Source organism: Alnus glutinosa, chromosome 1 (genome assembly GCF_958979055.1).
Source record: "Alnus glutinosa chromosome 1, dhAlnGlut1.1, whole genome shotgun sequence".
Lineage (NCBI taxonomy): Eukaryota > Viridiplantae > Streptophyta > Magnoliopsida > Fagales > Betulaceae > Alnus > Alnus glutinosa.
This window is the reverse complement of record NC_084886.1, coordinates 22,303,777-22,325,982: the sequence shown is the minus strand read 5'-3', so window position 1 is coordinate 22,325,982 and position 22,206 is coordinate 22,303,777. Positions and strand designations below refer to the sequence as shown.

The following is a 22,206-nucleotide window of genomic DNA, read 5'->3' as shown; positions in this document are numbered from 1 at the left end:
GTTGTGTTAGTTTTTTTTCACTATTATCTTAAAGTCATACCTCACTACATTTTTTTTTTTTTAAAAAAAATAAAAATTCTTTGATTAATTCAAATCTCTATTACTCTATGAAATAATGACTCTCTTAATCATAAATTGTGTAACAAGTGAAATCTTAATTTATTTAAGCTTGCATATAATAATAACTGCACTATTCAAAATGGCCATTGTTGCATATACGGATATCGGATAATAACCGCAATAACCGAATGGATGCGGATACCTAAAAGTGATAAGCGGATGTAGATGCGGCTATTGCTAATAACTGCAGACGTATTCGCATTTTTACTCCTATGCTCATATAGATGTTTTCTCCATGACATAATGTTATTACTTTTTTGAGAAGTTGCATTGAAAATAATATATTTTAACTACTCTGAAAAGGATTGGAGAAATTATATTTTATTTAATTGTTGATAAATTGATAATCCAACTAGACCTATACTTTTAAATCCTCTCAAATTGGGAAGAAAAAACAGAGAGAACAAATGAGATTAAGGAGGATTGTCTGTTTACTCTGCCCCTATCTCTTCACTTTTAGTATCACTCATTTTCAGAAAATATAAATCATGGTAAAATATACAAAAACCTTTTTCTATCCCTCATATATTAATAATGAAATGCAATGCAACTTCATTCTCTCTCTCTCTCTCTCTCTTCTTTTTTTTTTTTTTAATTCTAAATAATTACAGATGTTGTAAAATCATTTTTCTTACCTTTTATGTTTTGGGAAAAATCAAATTCAGTAGGCTTTCTTGCGATTTCAATTTGGTCTTTAGGTTTTCAATATTGACAATTATGTTATTAGGTTTTTATTTGGTTTAAAATAAGTCCCTCCCTCAACTTGTCGTCCAATTAATTAACAGTATTGTTAAATTACCACTTGTTCTAAATAGATCAATCAATTAATGGTGTGTTTGGTAAAAGTTTTTTTATTTTTGAAAAGTAATAAGAAGTGATTGATAGGATATAAAATATAAATAATTTGTATAAAAAAGTGATTAATGATGTATTTGGTAAAAGTTTTTGATTTTTGAAAAGTAATAAGAAGTTATTGATGTGATATAAAATAGAAATAATTTGTATAGAAAAGTAAATTTTATTTTATTTTATTTTGTAGTTAATTTTTTTTATTTGAATAGTAATAAAAAAATGATTGATGTGATATAAAAAGTCAAAAAAGTTAGAATATTTGAGGTCGACATTTTTTGGGAGAAGTGAAAATAAGAGAATGGTGGTTACCAAACAGAGCAAATATTTTGTGGCTCTTGTTTGACACGCCATGCGCCAACTGGCCCAACTATACGTGCCAAGTGGCTCAATTATTTAAAAGTACAAATATACCATCAATTAAGAGTTTTTTTATTTTTTATTTTTGGGAAAAACTTTGTACTTTTTTAATTTATTTAAAATTTAACATAATTGTGCAATGTGGCACTTATAGTTGGAATTAGACGAGAATTACATGACATTAATTGATTGGATTAACATGATATACCGTTAATTAATTAGACAATGAGATGACAGAAGGAACTATTTAAAATAAAAAAAAAAAATTAAGGACATAATTGTTAAAATTGAAATCCCAAATATTAAATTATATGAAAACTTATAGACTAAATTTGATATTCCCTTATTTTCTCTTAATTTCCTTGATCCTATCAACCGGCCCTTAAATGATATACACATTCCATATGTAAAATACCTTGAGGATAAATTTGAAGAGAAATGTTAAATTTCTTTCTAATTGTTTTTGAAGTCTTTCTATGCTGACATGACACCATATTTTTATTAAAGAAAAATTATATCTTGATTTCTCTTTTATGATTTTATTAAAAAAATATATAATGTCATATCAGTATAGAAGAATTTCAGAAGGACACTAAAAGGAGTTCCAGTATTCCTCAAATTTGAAATTGAGTTTTGCCTCATAAATAATTAAGTAGACAAATACCAAGCAATTAATACTCAGTAGTATGGCTTGATTTGATTAGATTTTCGTAGCTTTGAAACCTTGATAGTTCCCTTCCTCCTTTCTCTTTCCTTGTCCATGGCTTCTTTCTAAAACTGTAAGTCCTCCTCCTATATCCCAGGAATACAAACATCAACCATTCCTTAATTAAGGCAAAGTCCTTTTCATTTCTTGTTTTTCTGCCCATGTTGGATTTTTTCTTGCTGTTTCTTGATATCCGAACGGACCAAACAGCAGAAACTTGTAACACTGGCTGGACGTTTCCCCTCGTGGGGCTAGACTTCTCCAGCATATAAAAAACCAGGCAAACAAACAATCAATAAAAAAACAGACAATGTCCGGAATATGACCGTTGAATCCACGTCATCTACTGGTCTCCTCGTGGACTGTGACCCTTACTGTCTCTGACAGGCATTGGATTCACATACAAAACCTGTCCTCAGCGTAAAACCGTAGTTTATAGACTGACCCACGCACCACTTCTATTCTGTGATGGCCCTCACCGTATTGCTATGCACATGCATGTCAATCTCAGCCGTCAGATCTCTGGCTTATAAACCTCTCGCCTCGTCAAAAACTCACATCTGACATCTCTCTCTCGTCCTCTCTTTTTTAGTCTCTCTCTCCAGTATCTACTAAACTAAACTAAACTAAACTAAAATCCCTGCTTTTAGTTCTACAACTTTCACACATACCTCAAAAGAAGCACCCTTTTCCTTCTCTCTCCAGTACTTTTTCGTCTTTCCATTTGGTTTTTGGGCTGTGTCCAGGTCTCTCTTTTGTGGGTTTCTTTGGGATTGTTCTAGTCGTTTGAATGGATTTGGAGGATTGAGGATTCCATACTGGGGAGTATCGATGGCTACCCTGTTGCTTTTTTTCCTCCTAGCAGTCTCTGTGGTTTCTGCTGATGAAGGTGAGCTTCCTTTTTCCTATATTTGCTTTCCATTGAGCGTTTTCTTTTTTCCCTATTCTATTTGTCCTTTTGTTTGTGTTCCTTCTGGGTGTGCCTTATCTCTGCTGAAACTGAGCTCTTGTTTCTGATTAATGTCTGCTCACTTATGGTTATTTCGTTTTGTTTACTTATATTTGATATGAAACTATTGGCACTAATTCCCAAATCCTGTTTTACATATATTTTCTTCTTGTCTCTCCCCGTGTTGAGTGAATGCCTGCTAATTAACCTTCATTTTCTTCTTCGAGTTGCTTTCTCTGTGTGCCTAATTGGTTTTTCTCTGTTGGTTTGGGGGGCGGAGCCGCGGAGGGATTGGGGAGAGACTGGCGAGTGAGAGTACGCCGATCTCATGAGTGGTTATGTTTATTTCTATTGACCAAAACAGAGGGTATCGGTAGAAAATCTTTTTTTTTTTTTTTTTTTTCCCCCAAAAATCTCTGATCTGTCCCCAACCCTCTTTAAAGCGGATCGACCTTGTTGCGTGCCAGCTCATTTGTACTACATTCTCATAGAAGATGTTGTGGGACCAAAACATCCCAAGTGTGGGCTTGTTTGGAAACGCTCTGCCGTGTGCAGAGTAGTGGGAGAGAGAGATTTCAATTTTTTTTTATTTTATTTTTACATTTTTCAATAACAATTAACGTCAAAACATTTCAACTTTTTTCACTTTTTATATCACATCAATAATTTTTTAATTACTATTCAAATAAAAAATTCACTTCAATACAATTTTTTTTTTTTTTCACTTTTCTATACAATCACTTTTTACTTTATATCACATTTATCACTTTTTATAATTTTAAAATTAACAACCCACTACTGTGTACATGTCTGTCATTTACCAAACAAGGCCGTTATATGAATTGGGGGAGTTCTCACTAAAAAAGGGTAGTATTGTCATTCTCATTTAGGAAGCTATCATGTTGGAGGGTTCGTGGAGGTGGCTTAATGAAAATAGAGGTTTAAGGGAAAAAGCTAAAATGAAACTTTTTAATTTAAAAAGAATAAAATAATAATTTTTTATATTAAAAATTAATGTAACATTTCTTTGGGCTTTTTTAAGATGCAAAATTATTATTATTCTATTTTTTTTTTTTTGAAAAAAAAAATCATTTATATACAAGAAAAGGAAGTTCAATAAAGTCCTAAGGGGCACAACTCAAGTAGTTAAGAATATACAAGAGAAACCATCCAACAAAGCAAGGACAAGGAAAAAGAGTACATTGAAAAAAGGAACGCTTGAAGCGCTGCCATGGTTGATCTCCCCTCTAATTGATCCTAGCGTCTTCCTAGTGTTACATAGATTAAGATAGACGTCCATGTCAACCTTCGAGCCACATATGCAGTTTGCCACCCTGACCTTGTTGGCCAGAAAACGGGAAAAATATGGGCACTGTTTGGTAAATGGTTGTGTTGTGGAATTTTTGTTTGAATAGTAGTAAGAAGTGATTGATGTGATATAAAGTATAAAAAAGTTTGGAATTATCTTATAGAAAAGTGCAAAAGTTTTGTTTTGTAGTGAGTTTTTTATTTGAATAGTAATAAAACATGATTGATATAATATAAAAAGTGAAAAAAAGTTAGAATGTTTTGGAGTTGACTTTTTTAGAAGAAGTAAAAAAAAAAAGAAGAGAGGGAGAGAAAATGGTTGCCAAATGGTGCAATGATTTCCCATTCGCGTGCATTTCTTGTCTTTGAGCCATTTGTACCTTCGGCTTTGATGTCCTGGGAATACTCGCAACCACTCTGCTCCTTGAGATGTTTGCCTTGGACAGCCTTGATGATGGGGTCCACGTCAATAGCTATCAAGTTGGCAACAAGTAGTTGTCATATGCAAAACTACTTCTTTAGAATTGGAATTTTAGTCATTTGCTACTTAGTGTTTGAGTAAGTTTATTTGTTGTTAGCTAAAGTTATCGTAGATGGGTGTTATTGTAGTTTGGTTTCATTCGTATCAGTAGTCTAATAGGCTAGTTGTCTTTATCATTTCTCTTGTGTTATCTTATCCAATAAGTAGCTCTATAAGCTGGTGTACATGAGCTATCAAGAATCATTGAATGTATTATTAATTAATGCTCTGCATTTTCTTGAGATGAGATTTCTCTAGATAATTGGTGAGACTCCATTGCATTGGGTTGTGTGACGCACCAATTCTTTGCTTTATTTGTTTATTTTTCTTTTTCTCCTCTGCGACTGCATCAAGTGGTATCAGAGCCAAAAAGGTTCCTAACTAGCTGTTCAACAATGAAATGAACACGCACAATAGACGTCAGTACCGGTCACCTCAGCTCTCTCAACAACAGAGGGATGACATGCTGATGGAGTTGATGAAACGAATGGATGGAGTGTGGACCCATTGGTTTGACAAAACGGGGGGTTCTAGTGAACATGAAGCTGATGTGGATGAGGAGAATGACCTTCACTGCCAGACTCCATCGATTGGAGATACTCGAACCCATCCATAGGTTTCTTTCTATGAAGGAGACTACAACAACCGTACTGTCTGGACACCATTTATGGATCGTTTGGAGGGAACGGATGGCCGTATGGACGAAGCCACCAAATGGGTTAGGGTGGACGTTTTAGATTTCTTTGGGAACCTTGATCCATATACTTTCCAAGACTGGATCACCGCACTAGATGACTACTTCAATTGGTTCGGGTTATCTGCCAAACGGAAGGTGCGTTTTGTAGGGATGAAAATGAAGGGACAAGTGCGCGTGTGGTGGCAGAGTGTGGAGGAACAACTTCATAGGCTGCATCAACCCCCAATCCTGGATTGGGAAGAGATGAAGTTGAAGCTAGAAGAGAAGTATCTCCCTATAGACTATGAAGAGTCTTTGTTTGAGGAGTTGTGGCTGCTATGCCAAGGAGGGAGCACAATGGAATTGCATGTTCCATGAACTTAGCATTCGGAGTCGCATCGCTGAGTTCGACCGCCAAACCATTGCTCCGTTATAAGGTGGGGTTGCGAGAAGTTATCAGGAAGGACCTCTTGATGATTCAATTGGCCAGTGTAGAAGAAGCAGCCTACCAAATTGCCGTCAGAGTCGAGTAGCAACGAAGGGGTGTGCATTCACAAAGACTTACACCAACATGGGGGAGCCACCAAAATTGAAATGTCTCCACTTTACCAACACATAACCCTTCAAATGAATGAAGTTTGTCTAGAACAACACAATTTCAAGAACGCATTAATACTGACAGGGAGGATTGAAAAGGTAAAGCAATGATGAGTGCCAAGCCAGAGAGAGGAAAAGAAGAATGTTACAAATGTGGTGGCAGGGGGACATTACGCCATTGTGTGCCCCACCCAAGACAAAAAATTCACACTCATCTGTAAGGAGGATGCGAAGCAGATAGAAGACACCGAAGACTCTGCAATAGACAAGACTCCCAGACTTGAAGAAAGTGAGGTCCCGGAAGAAACACTACACGGCTCTACATTACCCATATGCGTCATTCGACTTGTCCTGGCGGGCCAACATAAATGTGATGAGGAGAATGAAGATTGGTGTCACTCAAATATTTTCCACACGTGTCGAGTTTGAACCTTATCATCGACAATGGGAGTGGCATGAATGTGGTGGTGTAGGAAGTAATTGACAAGCTGAAATTGCCCGTTGAAAAGCATCCAAAACCGTACAAACTTAGCTTGGTGGACGACACTTCCATACTTGTTAAACATAGGTGTTTAATATGACGGTTTTGCCAATACATATTCTTTTTTGTTTGGGAACCAAACTTGTTTTGCAGCCTATGAAGATGCAGGGCTTCAATGCACCACAACAAGAGAACAAGGTGCTCACCCTGTTATTCACCCAGGAGTGCCTCGACAAAGGTGTTTTTCTTGCTCTAATCTCTAAAGCAGCCAACACACCACTGAATGCAACGTAGCCCAAGGAAGTCCAACAACTTCTCAAGAGCTTTGCCAACCTTTCCCCTAAGGAGCTTCCCAACAAGCTGCCACTAATGAGAAATTTTCAGCATACTATTGATCTTGTACCAGGGGCCTCCCTACTCAATTTGCCAGCTTATTGGATGAGTCCCGAAGAGCACAAAGAGCTTCAATGTTAGGTACAAGAACTCCTCCACAAAGGTTTTATTTCTGGAGAGCCTTAGCCCTTGTTCTGTCCCTGTCCTTCCCATGCCAAATAAATACGACAGGTTGATAGCCGGGCTATCAATAAAATAACATTGAAGTGCCAGTTTCCAATTCTCCGCCTCGACGATATGATAGATGACTTACAAGGAGCCATGGTCTTTTCCAAAATAGATATTTGGAGCAGCTATCACCAAATTTAGGTCCGCCTAGAAAACCTCTTTTAAACACTTGATGGGCTATTCGAATGGCTTGTCATGCCTTTCAGACTCACTACCGTGCGAAGCACTTTTATGCGCATTATGAATCAAATCTTACGGCCTTTCATTGACAAGTTTGTGGTTGTCTATTTTGATGGCATACTTATTTTTAGCTAGACTTTGACTGAGCACCTGGACCACTTACATCAAATTCTTAAAGTGATACGGTTCGAGAGCTTTTTTATACATCTTAAGAAATGTTCTTTTGCCCAACCTTCCATTATATTTTTGGTTTTTGTGGTTTCCTCACAGGGCATTGTAGTGTATCCGGCTAAGGTCTATGCCGACTTTATGCCATTATCCAATCCCTCAAGTATTGGAGGCACTGCCTCATCCATCGTGACTTTATCTTCTTCATTGACCATGACTCTTTACGCCACATCAATTCACAGAAGAGGCTGAATTCGAAGCATGCCCAGTGGTTCGACTTCCTTCAGCAATTTTCTTTCGTTCTCAAGCACAAAGTCAGTGTGGAGAATCGGGTTGCAGATGCATTAAGCCGCAAATCCTTTTTGCTTGCAACACTTACTGTTTTTGGTCCTAGGTTTCAATGATGTGAAGCAACATTACAAGAACGATGCAGATTTTGGTGTGATCCACCAGACCTTGTCTCACTGCAAACCCAATTCAGTAAAAGACTACCAGCTGGCCAATGGTTTTTCTCTTCTGTGGCACACGTCTTTGTCTACCAAACATATCCATTCGGGAACACATAGTGAGGGAATTTCATGCGGGTGGATTAGCGGGCCAATTTGGGCGTGACAAAACCATTGCCTTGCTCTCTGATAGATACTTTTGGTCAGGTATAAAGAAAACCAACAGTGCTGTGTGTGTCAACTCTCCAAAGAGCAGCAGCAAAACACACGGCTTTACAGTCCCCTGCCCATACCGAATGGCCCTTGGGAGGACCATTTCTTAACAGATAATATGGCTAATCCGTTTGATCTTTCTTGTGACGTAGTTAATTTTAAAATGAGGCAAATAAGGGGCTGCATCATGTACATCTTCCCAACAAAATGTTTGGATTTCTGCTCAGGCGTAAAAACGGACCCATATAGGGGAGAATGATGCAAAACGAGGCAAGAGTTAATTGGGTTATTTGTTTTAATTTATGTTCTATTTAATTTTCAAGAGCCAAAGATATTTTTGTAATTCAATAAATGGGCGTTAGTCTATCTAAGTTTCTTTTGTACTCCAATGGAGGCAAACTTGATTGAATAAAAAAAAAATATGAAGATTTGGTTCTTCTCTCTCCTTCTCTTTCTTCCCCCATAGCTTCTTCTCTCTTTCTCTCTCTTCTCTCCCTTTTAGCTTCTTCTTTCTTTCTCTCTTCCCCTCTTTTAGCTTCTTTCTCCTCTCTTTTCCCCTAATTTCTCCTACTTTTACAGTGTATTCCGTCATTATTATTTGTCCTGCATCAGGTAGATATATGTGACAAAAAGCATATTTAATATCTAATTAATATTTTGCATATAATGGATCTAGTTGGTATATTATCGTCTTTACTACTTCCATCGGGGAGTTAAGGTAGCCAGTCCAAGAACCAAAGGTAGGAGGGAAGTATTAAATCTGGTGAGCTCCATCAACTACAGTGATTCTAGCGGATCCTCTCGGCGTAGGAAAAGCAAGGTGCACATGGTGTAGGGTTGGGGTCTTCCGATGGTTTTGGGTTTGAGGGTTGTTGGGTTTTCTTTCTTGTTGTAGGCTGCTTTGGTAGTTCCTGTGTACTTAGGGGCGCGTTATGCTTTTTTTAATAAAACCTTTATTACTTATTAAAAAAAGAAATATTATCGTCTTTACCGTTGAAACTTAAGATAGTAAATCTGCTTGTTGATTGGTTAAAAATCTGTGTGAATGGTAGATGGTCATTTGGGTTTACCTGATTGGACTGTAAGTAGCTTTAAAGTATCAACTATGCATCATCCGGGGTTATTTATAGACAGTTTTTGTTGGATTGTGGAATGATATCGAAATCAGTTGGTATATATCGTCTTTGCTCTTGAAAGTTGGCACTCAAAATCTGCTTGTTGATGATTGGTCATGTAGTTTGTGAATGGCTGATGATCATTTGGTATATCTGATTATTGTAAGTGGCTTAAAGGATCAAGTCTATATCATCCGAAGAGCAATTGATATATTAGAAGTTTTCTGCATAATTAGGTTATTTTTTCCTCTTATCTGCATAATGCATACATTTTTAATGTTCTTCGACTTTTTCTTGTGCCTGAGATTGTTTGTTTACATTAGCTATGGTTTGCTGCCCAAGTATCATACTCCAAGTGTCTTATGGCCATTGATACTATTATGCTCTTATGAATATTGGACATGCTGATTTCCATGGACAATGTAAGGGTCTAAACCTGCACCAGTGTGTTGCATTTTGTAGATGCCTTCCTTGGAGTAAATATTGGTACGGACCTGTCTGACATGCCAAGCCCAACTCAGGTGGTGGCCCTTCTTAAAGCTCAGAATATTCGACATATTAGGCTCTATGATGCGGATCGAGCCATTCTACTCGCACTTGCCAACACAGGCATCCAGGTGACTGTTTCTGTTCCCAATGACCAGCTCCTTGGGATTGGTCAGTCCAATGCCACAGCAGCCAACTGGATTGCTCGCAATGTAATAGCCCATGTTCCTGCCACCAACATTACCGCGATAGCTGTTGGATCTGAAGTCCTAACAGCCCTGCCAAATGCTGCTCCAGTCCTAGTCTCTGCATTAAAGTTCATCCAATCTGCCCTTGTTGCATCTAATCTTGATCACCAAATCAAAGTCTCCACGCCACACTCGTCTTCCATTATCCTCGACTCCTTCCCACCTTCACAAGCCTTCTTTAACCGCTCATGGGATCCAGTCATGGTTCCCTTGCTCAAATTTTTGCAGTCTACAGGATCTTACCTTATGCTTAATGTATATCCATATTATGATTACATGCAATCCAATGGAGTGATCCCATTGGACTATGCGCTATTCCGCCCCCTTCCTCCCAACAAGGAAGCTGTGGATGCTAATACGCTCCTGCATTACACTAATGTCTTTGATGCAGTTGTTGATGCAGCTTATTTTGCAATGTCCTATCTGAATGTCACCAATGTCCCCATTGTAGTTACTGAGTCAGGCTGGCCCTCCAAGGGTGACTCATCTGAGCCAGATGCAACACTTGAAAATGGTAACACTTACAACAGTAACTTGATCAAACATGTGCTTAACAACACAGGAACTCCGAAGCATCCTGGGATTGCAGTTAGTACATACATTTATGAGCTTTATAATGAGGATTTGAGACCTGGGTCAGTCTCTGAAAAGAATTGGGGGCTTTTCAATGCTAATGGAGTGCCGGTTTATATCTTGCACTTGACTGGTGCGGGGACTGTTTTGGCTAATGACACCACGAATCAAACCTTCTGTGTTGCAAAGAGTGGTGCTGATCCAAAGATGCTACAGGCAGCACTAGATTGGGCTTGTGGACCAGGGAAGGTAGACTGCTCACCTTTGTTGCAGGGGCAACCATGTTATGAACCTAATAATGTGGTGTCACATGCAACATATGCTTTCAATGCATACTTTCAGCAGATGGCTAAATCTTCTGGGACCTGTGATTTTAAAGGGGTGGCTACCATCACTACAACAGATCCAAGTATGAAATTATGACTTGGTTATATGTGCTATTATGTCTTTTACTAGAGATGGGTTAATTTGCAAGCATTTATGAGCTAATAATCTTGGCAGATAGTGTGTATATATCAAGAAGGAAAGCTAACCACAACAAAAAACAGTCAAAGGGCTTGGTATTTTTTATGTTTTTAAAAGATTTTTGGTAGCTTGATTGTTGGACTGTTCTCACAAAATTAATGGTTTGTGTGTGTGATGCAGTTTACTGACTTGCTATAAATCAAAAGAAAGCTCCTTTTCTTTCTTTCTTTCTTCTTCTTCTTCTTCTTCTTTTTTTTTTTTTTTGTGTGTGTGTGTGTGTGTGTACGCCCGCGTGTGTTTCCTGTTGAATTGCTTTTGGTCCTTTCTTAGCACCTTAGAATTACTAATGTTCAGTTCATTGCCAATTCTTGCAGGTCGTGGTTCTTGTATATTTCCCGGAAGGTATGAAGTGAAGTATCTCTAACTATATGATTTTCTGTGCTATTGACCACTTTGTTAATCACTCAACATGCTCATCAGTAGCGGAGTCAAGAATTATTTTACTTGGGGACCAAATATTGTTGCAAGGGAGGAGATTTGGGAGAAAACTTATGAGTTGTAGAGAAAAGAGGAAGCAAGAGGGGAGAAAGAGAGTTGAGGGAAGGATGGAGAATAGTCGCATGTTCTGACTTCAAAGAAGGGGGGGGGGGGTTAAAGATTTGGGAGAAAACTTATGAGTTGTAGAGAAAAGAGAAAGCAAGAGGGGAGAAAGAGAGTTGAGGGAAGGATGGAGAATAGTCGCATGTTCTGACTTTAAAGAAGAGAGGGAGGGGGGGTTTAAAGATTTGGGAGAAAACTTATGAGTTGTAGAGAAAAGAGAAAGCAAGAGGGGAGAAAGTGAGTTGAGGGAAGGATGGAGAATAGTCACATGTTCTGACTTTAAAGAAGAGAAGGAGGGAGGGGGGGGGGGGGGGGGGGGGGGGGGGGGGTTAAACTTTTGGGAGAGTCAAATGGGTATTTTCGTATTTGTAGAGAAGGGCAGGGGGTTTTTTGGTTTAAATTTTTGGGAGAGTCAAATGGTATTTTCATGTTTGTGTAGAGGGGGGTTTTTCAAATTTTTTGGAGGGCCATGGAAGTTGTAGGGGTCTTTTTTTAAATTTTGAAGAGATTAAAGTGTTTAGTTTTTACAAATGTTTTGGGGCATACTCATATTTTTAGAGAAGGGAAGGAGGGTTTTCAAATTTTTGTCCCCTCCATCCGCCACTGATGCATATCATCTATGATGAGCATGCTTTTCACATGTATTTTAGCCACTTTGAAATAAGTTTCATATTATGGCCATGTATATCCTATTGAATTCTGTCTGTTTTTGTGAATGTAGTGCTGGAAAAAATGGCACTGTTGTAAATGGTACTTCACTGGCTCCATCTTCAAATTCCACAAGTTCTGGCTGCTTCTCACTCTATCCCCATGGTGATGGTTCTTTCACAAGCTCTGTGATCGTAGGTATTTTACTTTTGAGTGCAGTTTTATTCTGAAAACTACGAACACGTTTGTTTGCGACGCTTCTTTTTTTGACAAATGTTGGATTTGTTCGAGACATGCGCGTTTGCATCTGTTGAAAAAATTGCAGCATACCCAGTTTTGTTCCTCTGGAAGAGGATTTGAAGGGGTGTGGCAAGGTGTAACGCATACATAGCCGGCAAGTAGTTGATGGTGAGTTGTCTATTGGATTTTGTACAAACCCGCCATCCACCATTGTTGTATTCTTTGAACCCAGATTTGTGACGAACGCATTTGAAACCCTGGTTTAATGATGTTCATTTGGTCCCTCAAATTGGGATATTTTTTTGTTTCTCAACAATGTCGCTGTAAGATGACTCTCAAGCGGCTTTTCGAGAGGGATTTGGCTTCGGTGCTGTAAAAAAAAAATTACAAAAGATCTCTTGTATATTTTTTTTACAGCATCTAAGCCAAATCCTCTGGAGCATGGCCCGTGACCTAATGATGGGTGGCCAAATTTGTAATCAGCCAATTTGTAATTCTGGCTGAAAGGATATAAAGCATCCCTTAGTTATTCATCCTTTTTTTTTTTTTTTTAATGATTTTTTTTTTTTTATTTTAATCTTTTCTTTCTTTCCTTTCTTTTTGAGTCTAGTCGTTTTTGTTTTAATGTGTTTGTGGCGGGAATTTTTTCTCTTGTAAGTGATTCATGGAGCATATAGGAAGAAGAAAACATCAAACAAACAAGCAGAAAATCTAGTTTAGACATGTTGGATTCTTACAAGAAGAATTTCAGGAAGAAGTCATTTTTTTCGAACTTGTTGGTTCGTAAAGGAATATCAGAAATAAGGGCATCAATAACTTCGTTGATTCAAAAGAACACAGAAGCAATTATAATGGAAGAAAAGTCTTTCTGAATTGTCATTCAACCTCAACATAGTTGTTTGATGCTTACAGTATTATGAATTCATTGAAAAAAATCTTAACTAACAGTAGTAGGATATATGACAAACATCACAAACAAAGCCAGTAGAGCTGGAAATCTTGTACTGCCGATTGGTATGTTGGTTGCAATACGGTCTGTTGCAAAAATTACATTTGGGAAGCTGCAGCCAGCACTCTGAACACAAGTCGTCTCCACAAGCAGTTTCTTCCGGTTCTTCAGATCCTGTGCATCGGCCACACTCTTCGCACCTCGGAATGCAGAGGTTGCAACCTCTGCATTCGGTCGACAGCAGCTCCGTCTTCCTCTTGCAGGTCTCTCTTAGACACTCGTAAACCACTCTTACATCGTTGCACTTTGGGCAGATATCCACGTCAAGCATAGGATCATGATCACTTTCTTCGTTTCTGAAAATTGGGAACTTCCTGTTATGATAGAGGGTAGGTTGCTGCTTTCGCTGCATATCCTGCTGAGACAGGTTCATTTGCAGATAAGAGAGAATTGTTTCAAGGTGTTCTTTCTTTATGTTGTAGATACCATTTATCCTCAGGCTCTTTAAGCTGTGATGACCTTCGGATAATGTCTTCACTGCTCTAATGACTCCCTCAGGTGTTAAGCCAGTGCATGCTGGTATGTATAGCTGAATCAGAACGCAAAAAACAATAATGCAGTTAAACCTTGTTTGCTCATGCTTTGGCAATAGAATTATCTTCTAAAAATGATTATCAGAAAACTAGTAGGGAAGCTCTCCCCCTTGGAGCCCCCATGAGACCTTTGTGTCCTCCCTATATTCTCAGTGATCTTTCCTGGTCCCCTCTCAAGCCCTTCCCCCACATGGCAGATGCTCTCTCTCACCTCATTTCCAAGACGAAAGCTCTCAAACAACTAGAGAGTGCTCCGGAAGAACACATGCAAGCGTCAACTATTGGCCTTGTTGGGAAGATCATCTCCCAAAAGCCCCTCAACAAGCAAATGGTCCACACAACACTACAGAATGCATGGAGATTGATTGTGATTAGGTTTGATGGTAATAAAATCATTTTGATTTAGGCTCTGTTTGTTTTGACTTAAAATGTTTTTCGTCGGAAAATATTTTCGACAAAATCATTTTTCAAAATACTTTTATTTCAGCTGAAAATATTTTTCGGTGTTTAGCTCATATGGAAAATAGCGATTGTGGGCAATGGCTAGTGACGGCAAAAAACGATCGGAAAATTCTAGCGAACTTTGATGGTAGATTCCTGCGGGGCGGCTGACGAACTCTGGCAGTAGCAAATAATAAATTGTGAGAGAGAATGCGTGCGAGAAGGAGAAGCTCAAACTTGGAAAATGATTTACGATATTAAAAAACGGAACCATTTTTTGAAGATTAAAGAATGCTTTTCTAATCAAACTGAAATGTTTTCAATTTGACCATCATTTTCGGTCGCAGTAAACATTAAAAAATACAGAAAATATTTTTCAAAAATATTTTTCGCCGAATCAGACGGAGCATTAATTAATATCTTTTTTTTTTTTTTCCTTCACCTATCACAATTCTCTTATAAATATGAGTCTTTTGTATTGTAAATATTATTAAAGAGTAAGAGCAAGGTGTAGTCTTTTTGAACTAACTCTTCCCTAATCGTAGATGTCTAACATTGAACCATCCATAAATCTATATCTACATTTCTCTATTTCTTTCGCTTTTCTATTTAATTTTCATTTAATTAACTATGAGTTTCTTTAGATATTTTTCTCTTCTTTCACAGTGGAGGACTTAAACGTAACTCAGTTTCTTTTCACGTTCAGTCTATCACCTTGGAACATGTTAGCGAGGGAGGGGTGACTTTTCACCCATGAAGTCTTGTGGGCCCCCTTAAAGTTGATTTTTCTTCTGGCTCATGCGTTTCACTCCCCTATTTGTTTTGGTGTTCTGTTGTTAACCGACTTGTAGCTTTCCTGCACCGATTATACGCCGTAAAAGCATAGATTTAGGTTATGTTTGGTACAGAGAACGACTATTTCATTATAAGAATAAATAGTTTTATTGAAAATGAAAAAATTTGAAATCTTGGAATAGTCATTCCCATATATGGCCCATGAAGCAATGACTATATATTCCTTAAATCGAGGACTCATTGGTCTAGCTCCATAGCACCAAAAATGTATCAGGGCTCCAGGAATTCACCAAAGCGACGAGATCTTGAAAGACATTTTTTTTATAGCTATTCCCATCAAAATTGAGAGGAATATATATTCCTCAATGTAATGAATAGTTACTCTTATCGGCAATGTGAATGGCTATTCTAAGTGTTCTTATTATATATTCTAGCACTAAGGCTATTTTATTCTACTTTCTTCAATTCTTAATAAAAAACTATTTATTTTTTCTAATAGAATAGCCATTCTACGTACCAAATGTAGCCTTACTTCTCTTATTGGAGGCGCTGTAGCAAAAGAAAAACGGAAGAAAGAATGAGAGAGTGTAAGAGCCTAAATACTACTAGAAAATAGATTATCAAGAAGATTAGTGACAATGTTGCAAATTTGCCTGAACATCATTCGCCTTGTGATCCTTCTTCTGGTTTTGACTCGAGGATAAGTTCTTTTCAAGTAGGGGAGATTGTTGTAGGACAACAAGAAGACACCGCTCGACCGTAGCTCGATGAGCGCTCGAGCAACGTCACAAACACAGTGCAACCAGATTGCACCGCTCGTTGAGCACTCGAGCGGTGCAACTTAAGAGAAGTCGACTTGATCTTTAGCTCGAGCGGATCTTGGCAGTATAACGCAAATGGAAAGGAGCTTTGTATGGCCATGGAATTCCAACTTGATTTTGTCTTTAATTTTGACTTATCCTTAGTATTATTTAGCACGAGAAATGCTTTGAGTATTATAGCTTTTATTACAATTTTCATACAAATAGATGTGGCGACCTATAATTGATGAAATGATTTTAGGTATATGGTTGACAAGTCAGACGCTAATTAATAACATTGACAAGTTCGATTTTTTTGCTTAGTTATTTTACTAATTATGAATTGCCACGTTAGTTTGTAAAAAAAAAAAACTTGCAGTACACTTAGGAGCACCTATTTAGCACTATCAATTAGTTTCTTAGTCAATCGGTGATCAACAAATTTTCCTCTTAGCAAAAAGCTCTCTCCTCTCTCCTGATAAACTCTTTACACAAAAAGCCATGGGAGGAGGGAAGCTCAAAGCTTCTCTCCCCCTTCTGCCTTTCTTTTCCTCTACCCTTCCCTTTCCCCTCAGCTTACACCTCTTTTGAGGCCCCTGTCCTACTAGAATTTTCTCTAGCCTTATTTACTTCTTTGGAGGCCCTATCTACTCTTTCAAAGGTCATGTTTACATCTTTGGAAGCTTTGTTTATCTTTTCCTTACTACCATTACAGTTTTCACCGCTCATCTCTCTCTTTCATTGTGTTTCCAATTGGATTTGTTAAGGATCTTGGATCGAATTTTTCGAAGTTAGATCCACCTTCCTTTGTCAGATCCTGCTCGACACGGGCGCCCCCATTGTGTTCCCTGTCGTCTTCCACCTCCGCCAACACCAGCCGTGCCTCCATCGAACCTTCTTGCATCGGAGCGTGGCTTACATGCTTCGATGCGTGGATAGCCCTCCACTGCGCGTGATGCCTTCTGTCTCCTCCTCCTCGATCTGTCTTCCACCGCTACCACAGACCTCCAGTGGCGATTCTTTCTCCATCTGCAACCTTCGCCAGAGCTTGGCTTTCACTCGTCGGCACTCTCGATCGAGTCTCCACCCTCCTCCGCAACACCAGATGTCGGTGTTCTGCTTATTGTTTTTATTTGCTTTCCCTAGTTTACTTTGGGCTGTTAAAGCCATCTTCACCTTAGATTTCGTTTTGACCTTGATCAATGTCTTCTTTGCTGCGGTGGTTCACATTTGAGTGTGCTACTGCATTTGTTTCTTTGCTAGGCTACAGTTTGAGTTTTCAGACCTTGTTTGGTACCCTTCTTGCACCTCTAGGTTGCGTCATTCATAGTGCGCCTTACCGAATCGCATTTATTGGCGATCACTTATCTTCGTCTTCGTACCAAAAATATATAAGGCCCGCATCATTTATTTGTTGCATTCTCTTTTATATTTTGTTTACCTACACTAATGTGGTTATAAATTCGAAGTTCTTCGTTAGGTTGCCTAGCCTTATATTTTTCTTTGTTGTAACTTTTGTTGAAGTACTTATTAAAAAAAAAAAAAAAAAAAAAAAAAATTGTTTCTTAGTCTATAATTTTCCATCTATTGTTGATCTTCCATCTTAGGAATATTTCTTGCTTTTTGGAGTTTCAAGCCAGTGTTATATGAACGATGTTGATAAATGGGCAGTTGTTGGTACCGGGGGTAAACATTTTAATTTGATGTTATTTATTTATTGCTGAACTTCTCATTCCAAGTAAGCCGAACACTTCATGAAAGAGGAGACTAGACGAACTTTCATAAGAGACGCAATCCCCACCAGACATACCTTATCCACTTTCATCTCCTATAAACTATTTCCTCCAATTAAAGCAGGAAAAGAAAAAATATATATATCATTTTCAAATTTACCATTATATTTATGGAATCCATATTAAAGGAAGGAGCCATAAACTATTATGTGCAGGGGATAGGGGCAAAAAAAATTTGTTGCTACGGGCGAGTAGGCGAATTTTTATTTTTTATTTTACCTTAAAACTTTTTTATTCTTAGGAATTGGGGGCCATGGCCTATGCCGGCCCCTTCCTCCGTCCCTACCCACCTTAGGCCAAATTCAATGGTAAATTTGAAACTTAATTATATATGAAATGTATGTGTATCATTTTTCAAATAAAAACATTAGAACTGAAACTTCAGCAGGCAAATTAAATTAGAGAAGGAACAGAGAAGAAACACCAGATATTCATACCTTGTTGATAAGAGGATTTTTGTCTATGACCCACTGAAGCCCATCATCCGTAATCTTCAAACAGTTCACGAGAGCCAAAGTTTTCAGCCTACCAATCGCCTTTGAAGTGATCTTCATCAGAATCTCATCAGACAGTCGCAAGTTCAAAGGCCTTTCAACTATGATATTATCCAGCCATGGCAATACATCCTTGTGCACTGCATCTCTTAGTGACACGCAAACTTCACTCATGGCAAGAAGCTCAAACAGAGGAAGGTAAGCTAAAACCAGGAACAAAGCCTCACGCGGCACAGTCGGGACCTCGTCCTCGTCCTCGGCTTGATGTTCTTTGTCCTCCACAACATGTGAAATTTCCATCTCCTAAACAAGTATGATTTGAACGAATTAGTTCTTGATATTATGGCCAGAAACAACCGGGAGAGAGAGAGAGAGAGAGAGATTGAAGAATACAACAAAGGCTATACAAGAAACCTTGATATTTACACAACTTGGTTAATTTTCAAGGTTGGACCGATAGAAGCCGTGTGGGCAAATTGCGAGTCGGAATGGGATAGACATCCCCCCACCAAATGTGAGAGATTTGTTATGGAGCCCACCTGACAGTCTGTCTATGCTGGTTGGTTTTACTAAAACTTTCGTATTTACGGTCTGAATTGCTAGTAAACTAAACAGCAAATTGTTGAGAATCCGAATATGTCCGCATGTAAAATTTTGACATGGTGCCTTCTATTCTAGCAAGCAAATGAAGATTGTTAATGCTAAATTTAAGAACAGTTTTATCGTGGATTACGATGGATTCCCTACCGTCCAAATGGACTGCCTGGTAATGAAAATTACGTATAAACTTTCCGAAGGCTAAATTCTATAATTGAAAGTTCTAGTAGGCAATCCATTGTAACTTGATGTCCAGTACATATAGTACTGAGAATTCTTTCCTTTTATTTTGATATTTACTTTTCGTAATTTTTTTTTTTTTTTTTTTTTTTTTTTTTTTTTTTTTTTTTCTTAAGCTCCTTGTAATTCATTATTTCCTTTAGAGTAATGTTATAAACTACATTTTTATCTCACAACTATCTCACAATGCTGACGTGGCAGTCTTAACTAACCATTGAATTAGTTTTTGGAGGACTTAGTAAATACTGATGGGCATCTGATGTGAACCAATTGACAAAGAACACAGAAAATAGATAAGGTTGGCTGTTTCAAGTGAGCCAGAAACTCCCAAAACACAGTAAATTGTATTTATCAAACAATAATTCAACTTCCCTTTACATTATTTGCTTGTTCCTTAAATAAACAAAAAGATAATACAGCTTGCGTAGAACTGTAATTCTGTACGTAGCTATAACTAGAGACCTAAAGCTACTTACTAACCGTCTACTCTTAAGGTAAGAGATAAGACTTCTTATTTAAATATTGTTCTACTTAGATAATATTCCTCTTAGACAAATATAAGACAAAATAATAAGATAAAGATAAAAGAGAAAGAGATGTAACCCTAACATATTAGGATTACATCAGCCTCTAAGGCATGCCTGCTAAAAGAGGCCAAGAAGGCCTAAAAAGATGCACATATGGTTAAGCCCATGCTAGGCCTAAAATCAATAGTGAGATGCACCACTACCCTATGGGATACACCACAAACAATTCCCTCTTTGACCTAGGGTTTCAAACACTCCCCTATCTATCTCTCACGCACTACTACTCCCAGAAAGACTCTCTTACTCTTTTTTTACTAGCTTTACTCTCTTTCAGCTAGGATTTACTGAGTTGGGCGTCAGAGTGCTTCCAGTTTCCGGACCGATGAACCTTTTGACGACCTCTTCCTTGTTTTGCAGATGAGCTCTTCCCTGGAAGATGGCTTAAAGTCACTGTAGATGTTTCATACTTCAGATTTTGTTTTTCTTAATGTCACATTATGTAAAAATTTTATATGATGACACAATATATTTATCATATGACAATATACATATATATACACCATTAAATATGTAAAAATATAATCAGGTCTCTTTATTTTATCACATAAATTAGGCTTTTGCTTTCCATCTTCAACTCTATTATTCTCTTCGTGCGTACCCAAACATTTTCTTGTAATTTGAGTGAATGGGTGATTCGAGTTAACTCAGTGCACAAGGGGCAGTTCTTCTCAAAGGGAAGCAATGTTTCAATCAATATTTTTGAGTTCGATTTAAGTCTGCTTTTCTCTGATTAATTAATTATTAGTATATTACTGTCACATGTCTATTATGTGAAGTAACGTGGCAGTTTCTGGAGCAAGCAAAGTGAAGTGCAGTCCAGTTGGGTTCTTCTAGAAGGGATTAAACGGTGTGTTTTGTGGGCCAAGTAGAGCTTTGTCGCTTTATTCATTTATTATGTCGTTTTAAGCTTTTCTTAGGGGGTGTCGTTTTAGTCTGTGGGGTGTGCGTTTTGTAAGAGGCTATATAAGTCTCAACGGGGTGTAGTGATTGGGGGGGGGGACACTTGACCGGCTCCCTCCCTCGCTTTTCAATATAAAACCCCATTTTACTGAAAAAGAAGAAATAAAATAATATAAACAATTAGTTTTGGAATAAAATGAGTTTTTATATTGAAAAGGGGGGGGGAGGGAACCGGTCAAGTGTCCCCCCCAATCACTACCCCTCAATGGGTAAATTAGGAGGGTATCGATTGAATTGTTAGCTTGTTCACTTGTGAACGATGGAGGCCCTTGGCTCCTTGAATTGCCAAGAACTCGGAGATTAGCCATCTCGAATTGGCCCTATCAAATACAATTCTCTATTTCTATTCTCTCCTTTCTTCATTTCTTCCTTTTTTTTTTTCTTTTTTTTTTTTCTCATTTTTCCTCACTGATTTACAGCAACAGTTCAAGGCAACTGTTACAATTACTATTATTTTAAGTCGAATAAACATCACCATCTTGAGTTTAGAGCAAATATATTTTCACTCATTCGGTTTCTAATTTTGCAATCAGTTATACGAGTTTTTGGTGTTTTCCAATTAGATCATTCTATCATATCTTTCATTAATTCCCTAACAGAAGTCATACAAAATCACAATTATATCCCTAAAAAACAATGCAGAAAAAAGGAAAAAGAAAAGGTCGGTGCAGCAGGAACACCTCCCTCAAGATGTGGAATGATCTCACCTCCCACTCAATCTCCCCCCAGTCCCTTTTTTTTCTTCTTCTTCTTGATAAGTGTTTTAAGGATATATCTAATTTTTTTAATCCAGCATAGCAATCTTTTTTTAACGAGAAAAAGAACTTAAAAATTGCGTTCAAGTGCGCTAATGCCAAGAATACAATAGGGGGCTTAATTCATATGAACTTGTTCATCCATAAGAATAAGTGCTTCCTTAGCTAGCCTATAAGCTATTCCATTTGCCTCCCTTCTGACATGATTCACCTACCAAGTCTACAAACTATTGAGCATAATTTTGGCATCATCATTTACCACGTAGCTCTTTTATAGTCTGCAAACTATTTAGCATAATCTTGGCATTGTCAATCAATTGGCATCGTCGCCAAACCCCACACAATGGTCTCTCACAATCACACCAATGTTCATCTTCCCTTTGTTCTTGTCCATCGCTATTTCCTAGTTGACCTTCAGAAAACTCATGTTAGGCACTGAACACTTTCGAGTAAAAGAATTACCACTTTCTCTTCTGTCATGCATCTTTGCGTTAGCCTTTTTGAAAGCATCTAGGGATTCCATTGCTTTCCTCACGAGTAAGATGGCTAAGCAAACCTCCACAGATCATAGAGTTCCTCCTAAACCACAAATTTCTCACCACTATCGCCACAAGTCAATATCATCATCTTCCAACTTATTTTGCAAAACATCCACAATATGAATAAATTCATCATTTACCACTTAGCTCTTTT

At 37.9% G+C, this 22,206-nt stretch overlaps 2 protein-coding genes across 4 annotated transcripts; one reads left to right on the top strand and one right to left on the bottom strand.

The window, feature by feature from the left end:
- Window positions 1–2,598: 2,598 nt before the first annotated feature.
- Window positions 2,599–12,806, top strand: LOC133877110 (glucan endo-1,3-beta-glucosidase 3). 2 transcript variants are annotated; one of them, XM_062315353.1, is made up of 4 exons: window positions 2,599–2,924; window positions 9,712–10,965; window positions 11,396–11,423; window positions 12,343–12,806. In XM_062315353.1, the coding sequence occupies exons 1-4, from the start codon at window positions 2,867–2,869 to the stop codon at window positions 12,497–12,499; spliced, it is 1,497 nt and encodes a 498-aa protein (XP_062171337.1). In that variant the 5' UTR covers window positions 2,599–2,866; the 3' UTR covers window positions 12,500–12,806. The 2 variants fall into 2 exon arrangements, with proteins under 2 accessions (XP_062171337.1, XP_062171344.1); XM_062315360.1 differs by having other exon boundaries at window positions 9,695–10,965.
- A 555-nt stretch (window positions 12,807–13,361) lies between these two features.
- On the bottom strand, window positions 13,362–18,914 carry LOC133877127 (F-box protein SKIP28). Of its 2 annotated transcripts, none has more exons than XM_062315371.1 (3): window positions 18,789–18,914; window positions 18,318–18,677; window positions 13,362–14,047 (listed from the first exon to the last, which is right to left on the bottom strand). In XM_062315371.1, the coding sequence occupies exons 2-3, from the start codon at window positions 18,672–18,674 to the stop codon at window positions 13,451–13,453; spliced, it is 954 nt and encodes a 317-aa protein (XP_062171355.1). In that variant the 5' UTR covers window positions 18,675–18,677; window positions 18,789–18,914; the 3' UTR covers window positions 13,362–13,450. The 2 variants fall into 2 exon arrangements, with proteins under 2 accessions (XP_062171355.1, XP_062171362.1); XM_062315378.1 differs by having other exon boundaries at window positions 18,801–18,824.
- Between the last annotated feature and the right edge of the window lie 3,292 nt (window positions 18,915–22,206).

Bases quoted from the DNA above. Each gene is read 5' to 3' on its own strand.
- LOC133877127 (XM_062315371.1), bottom strand. From the start codon at position 18,674: ATGGAAATTTCACATGTTGTGGAGGACAAAGAACATCAAGCCGAGGAC. The intron at 14,048-18,317 runs GTATGAATATCT...GTTCTGATTCAG, and splicing joins AAAATCCTCTTATCAACAAG to CTATACATACCAGCATGCAC.
- LOC133877110 (XM_062315353.1), top strand. From the start codon at position 2,867: ATGGCTACCCTGTTGCTTTTTTTCCTCCTAGCAGTCTCTGTGGTTTCT. The intron at 10,966-11,395 runs GTATGAAATTAT...CAATTCTTGCAG, and splicing joins CATCACTACAACAGATCCAA to GTCGTGGTTCTTGTATATTT. The intron at 11,424-12,342 runs GTATGAAGTGAA...TTGTGAATGTAG, and splicing joins TCTTGTATATTTCCCGGAAG to TGCTGGAAAAAATGGCACTG.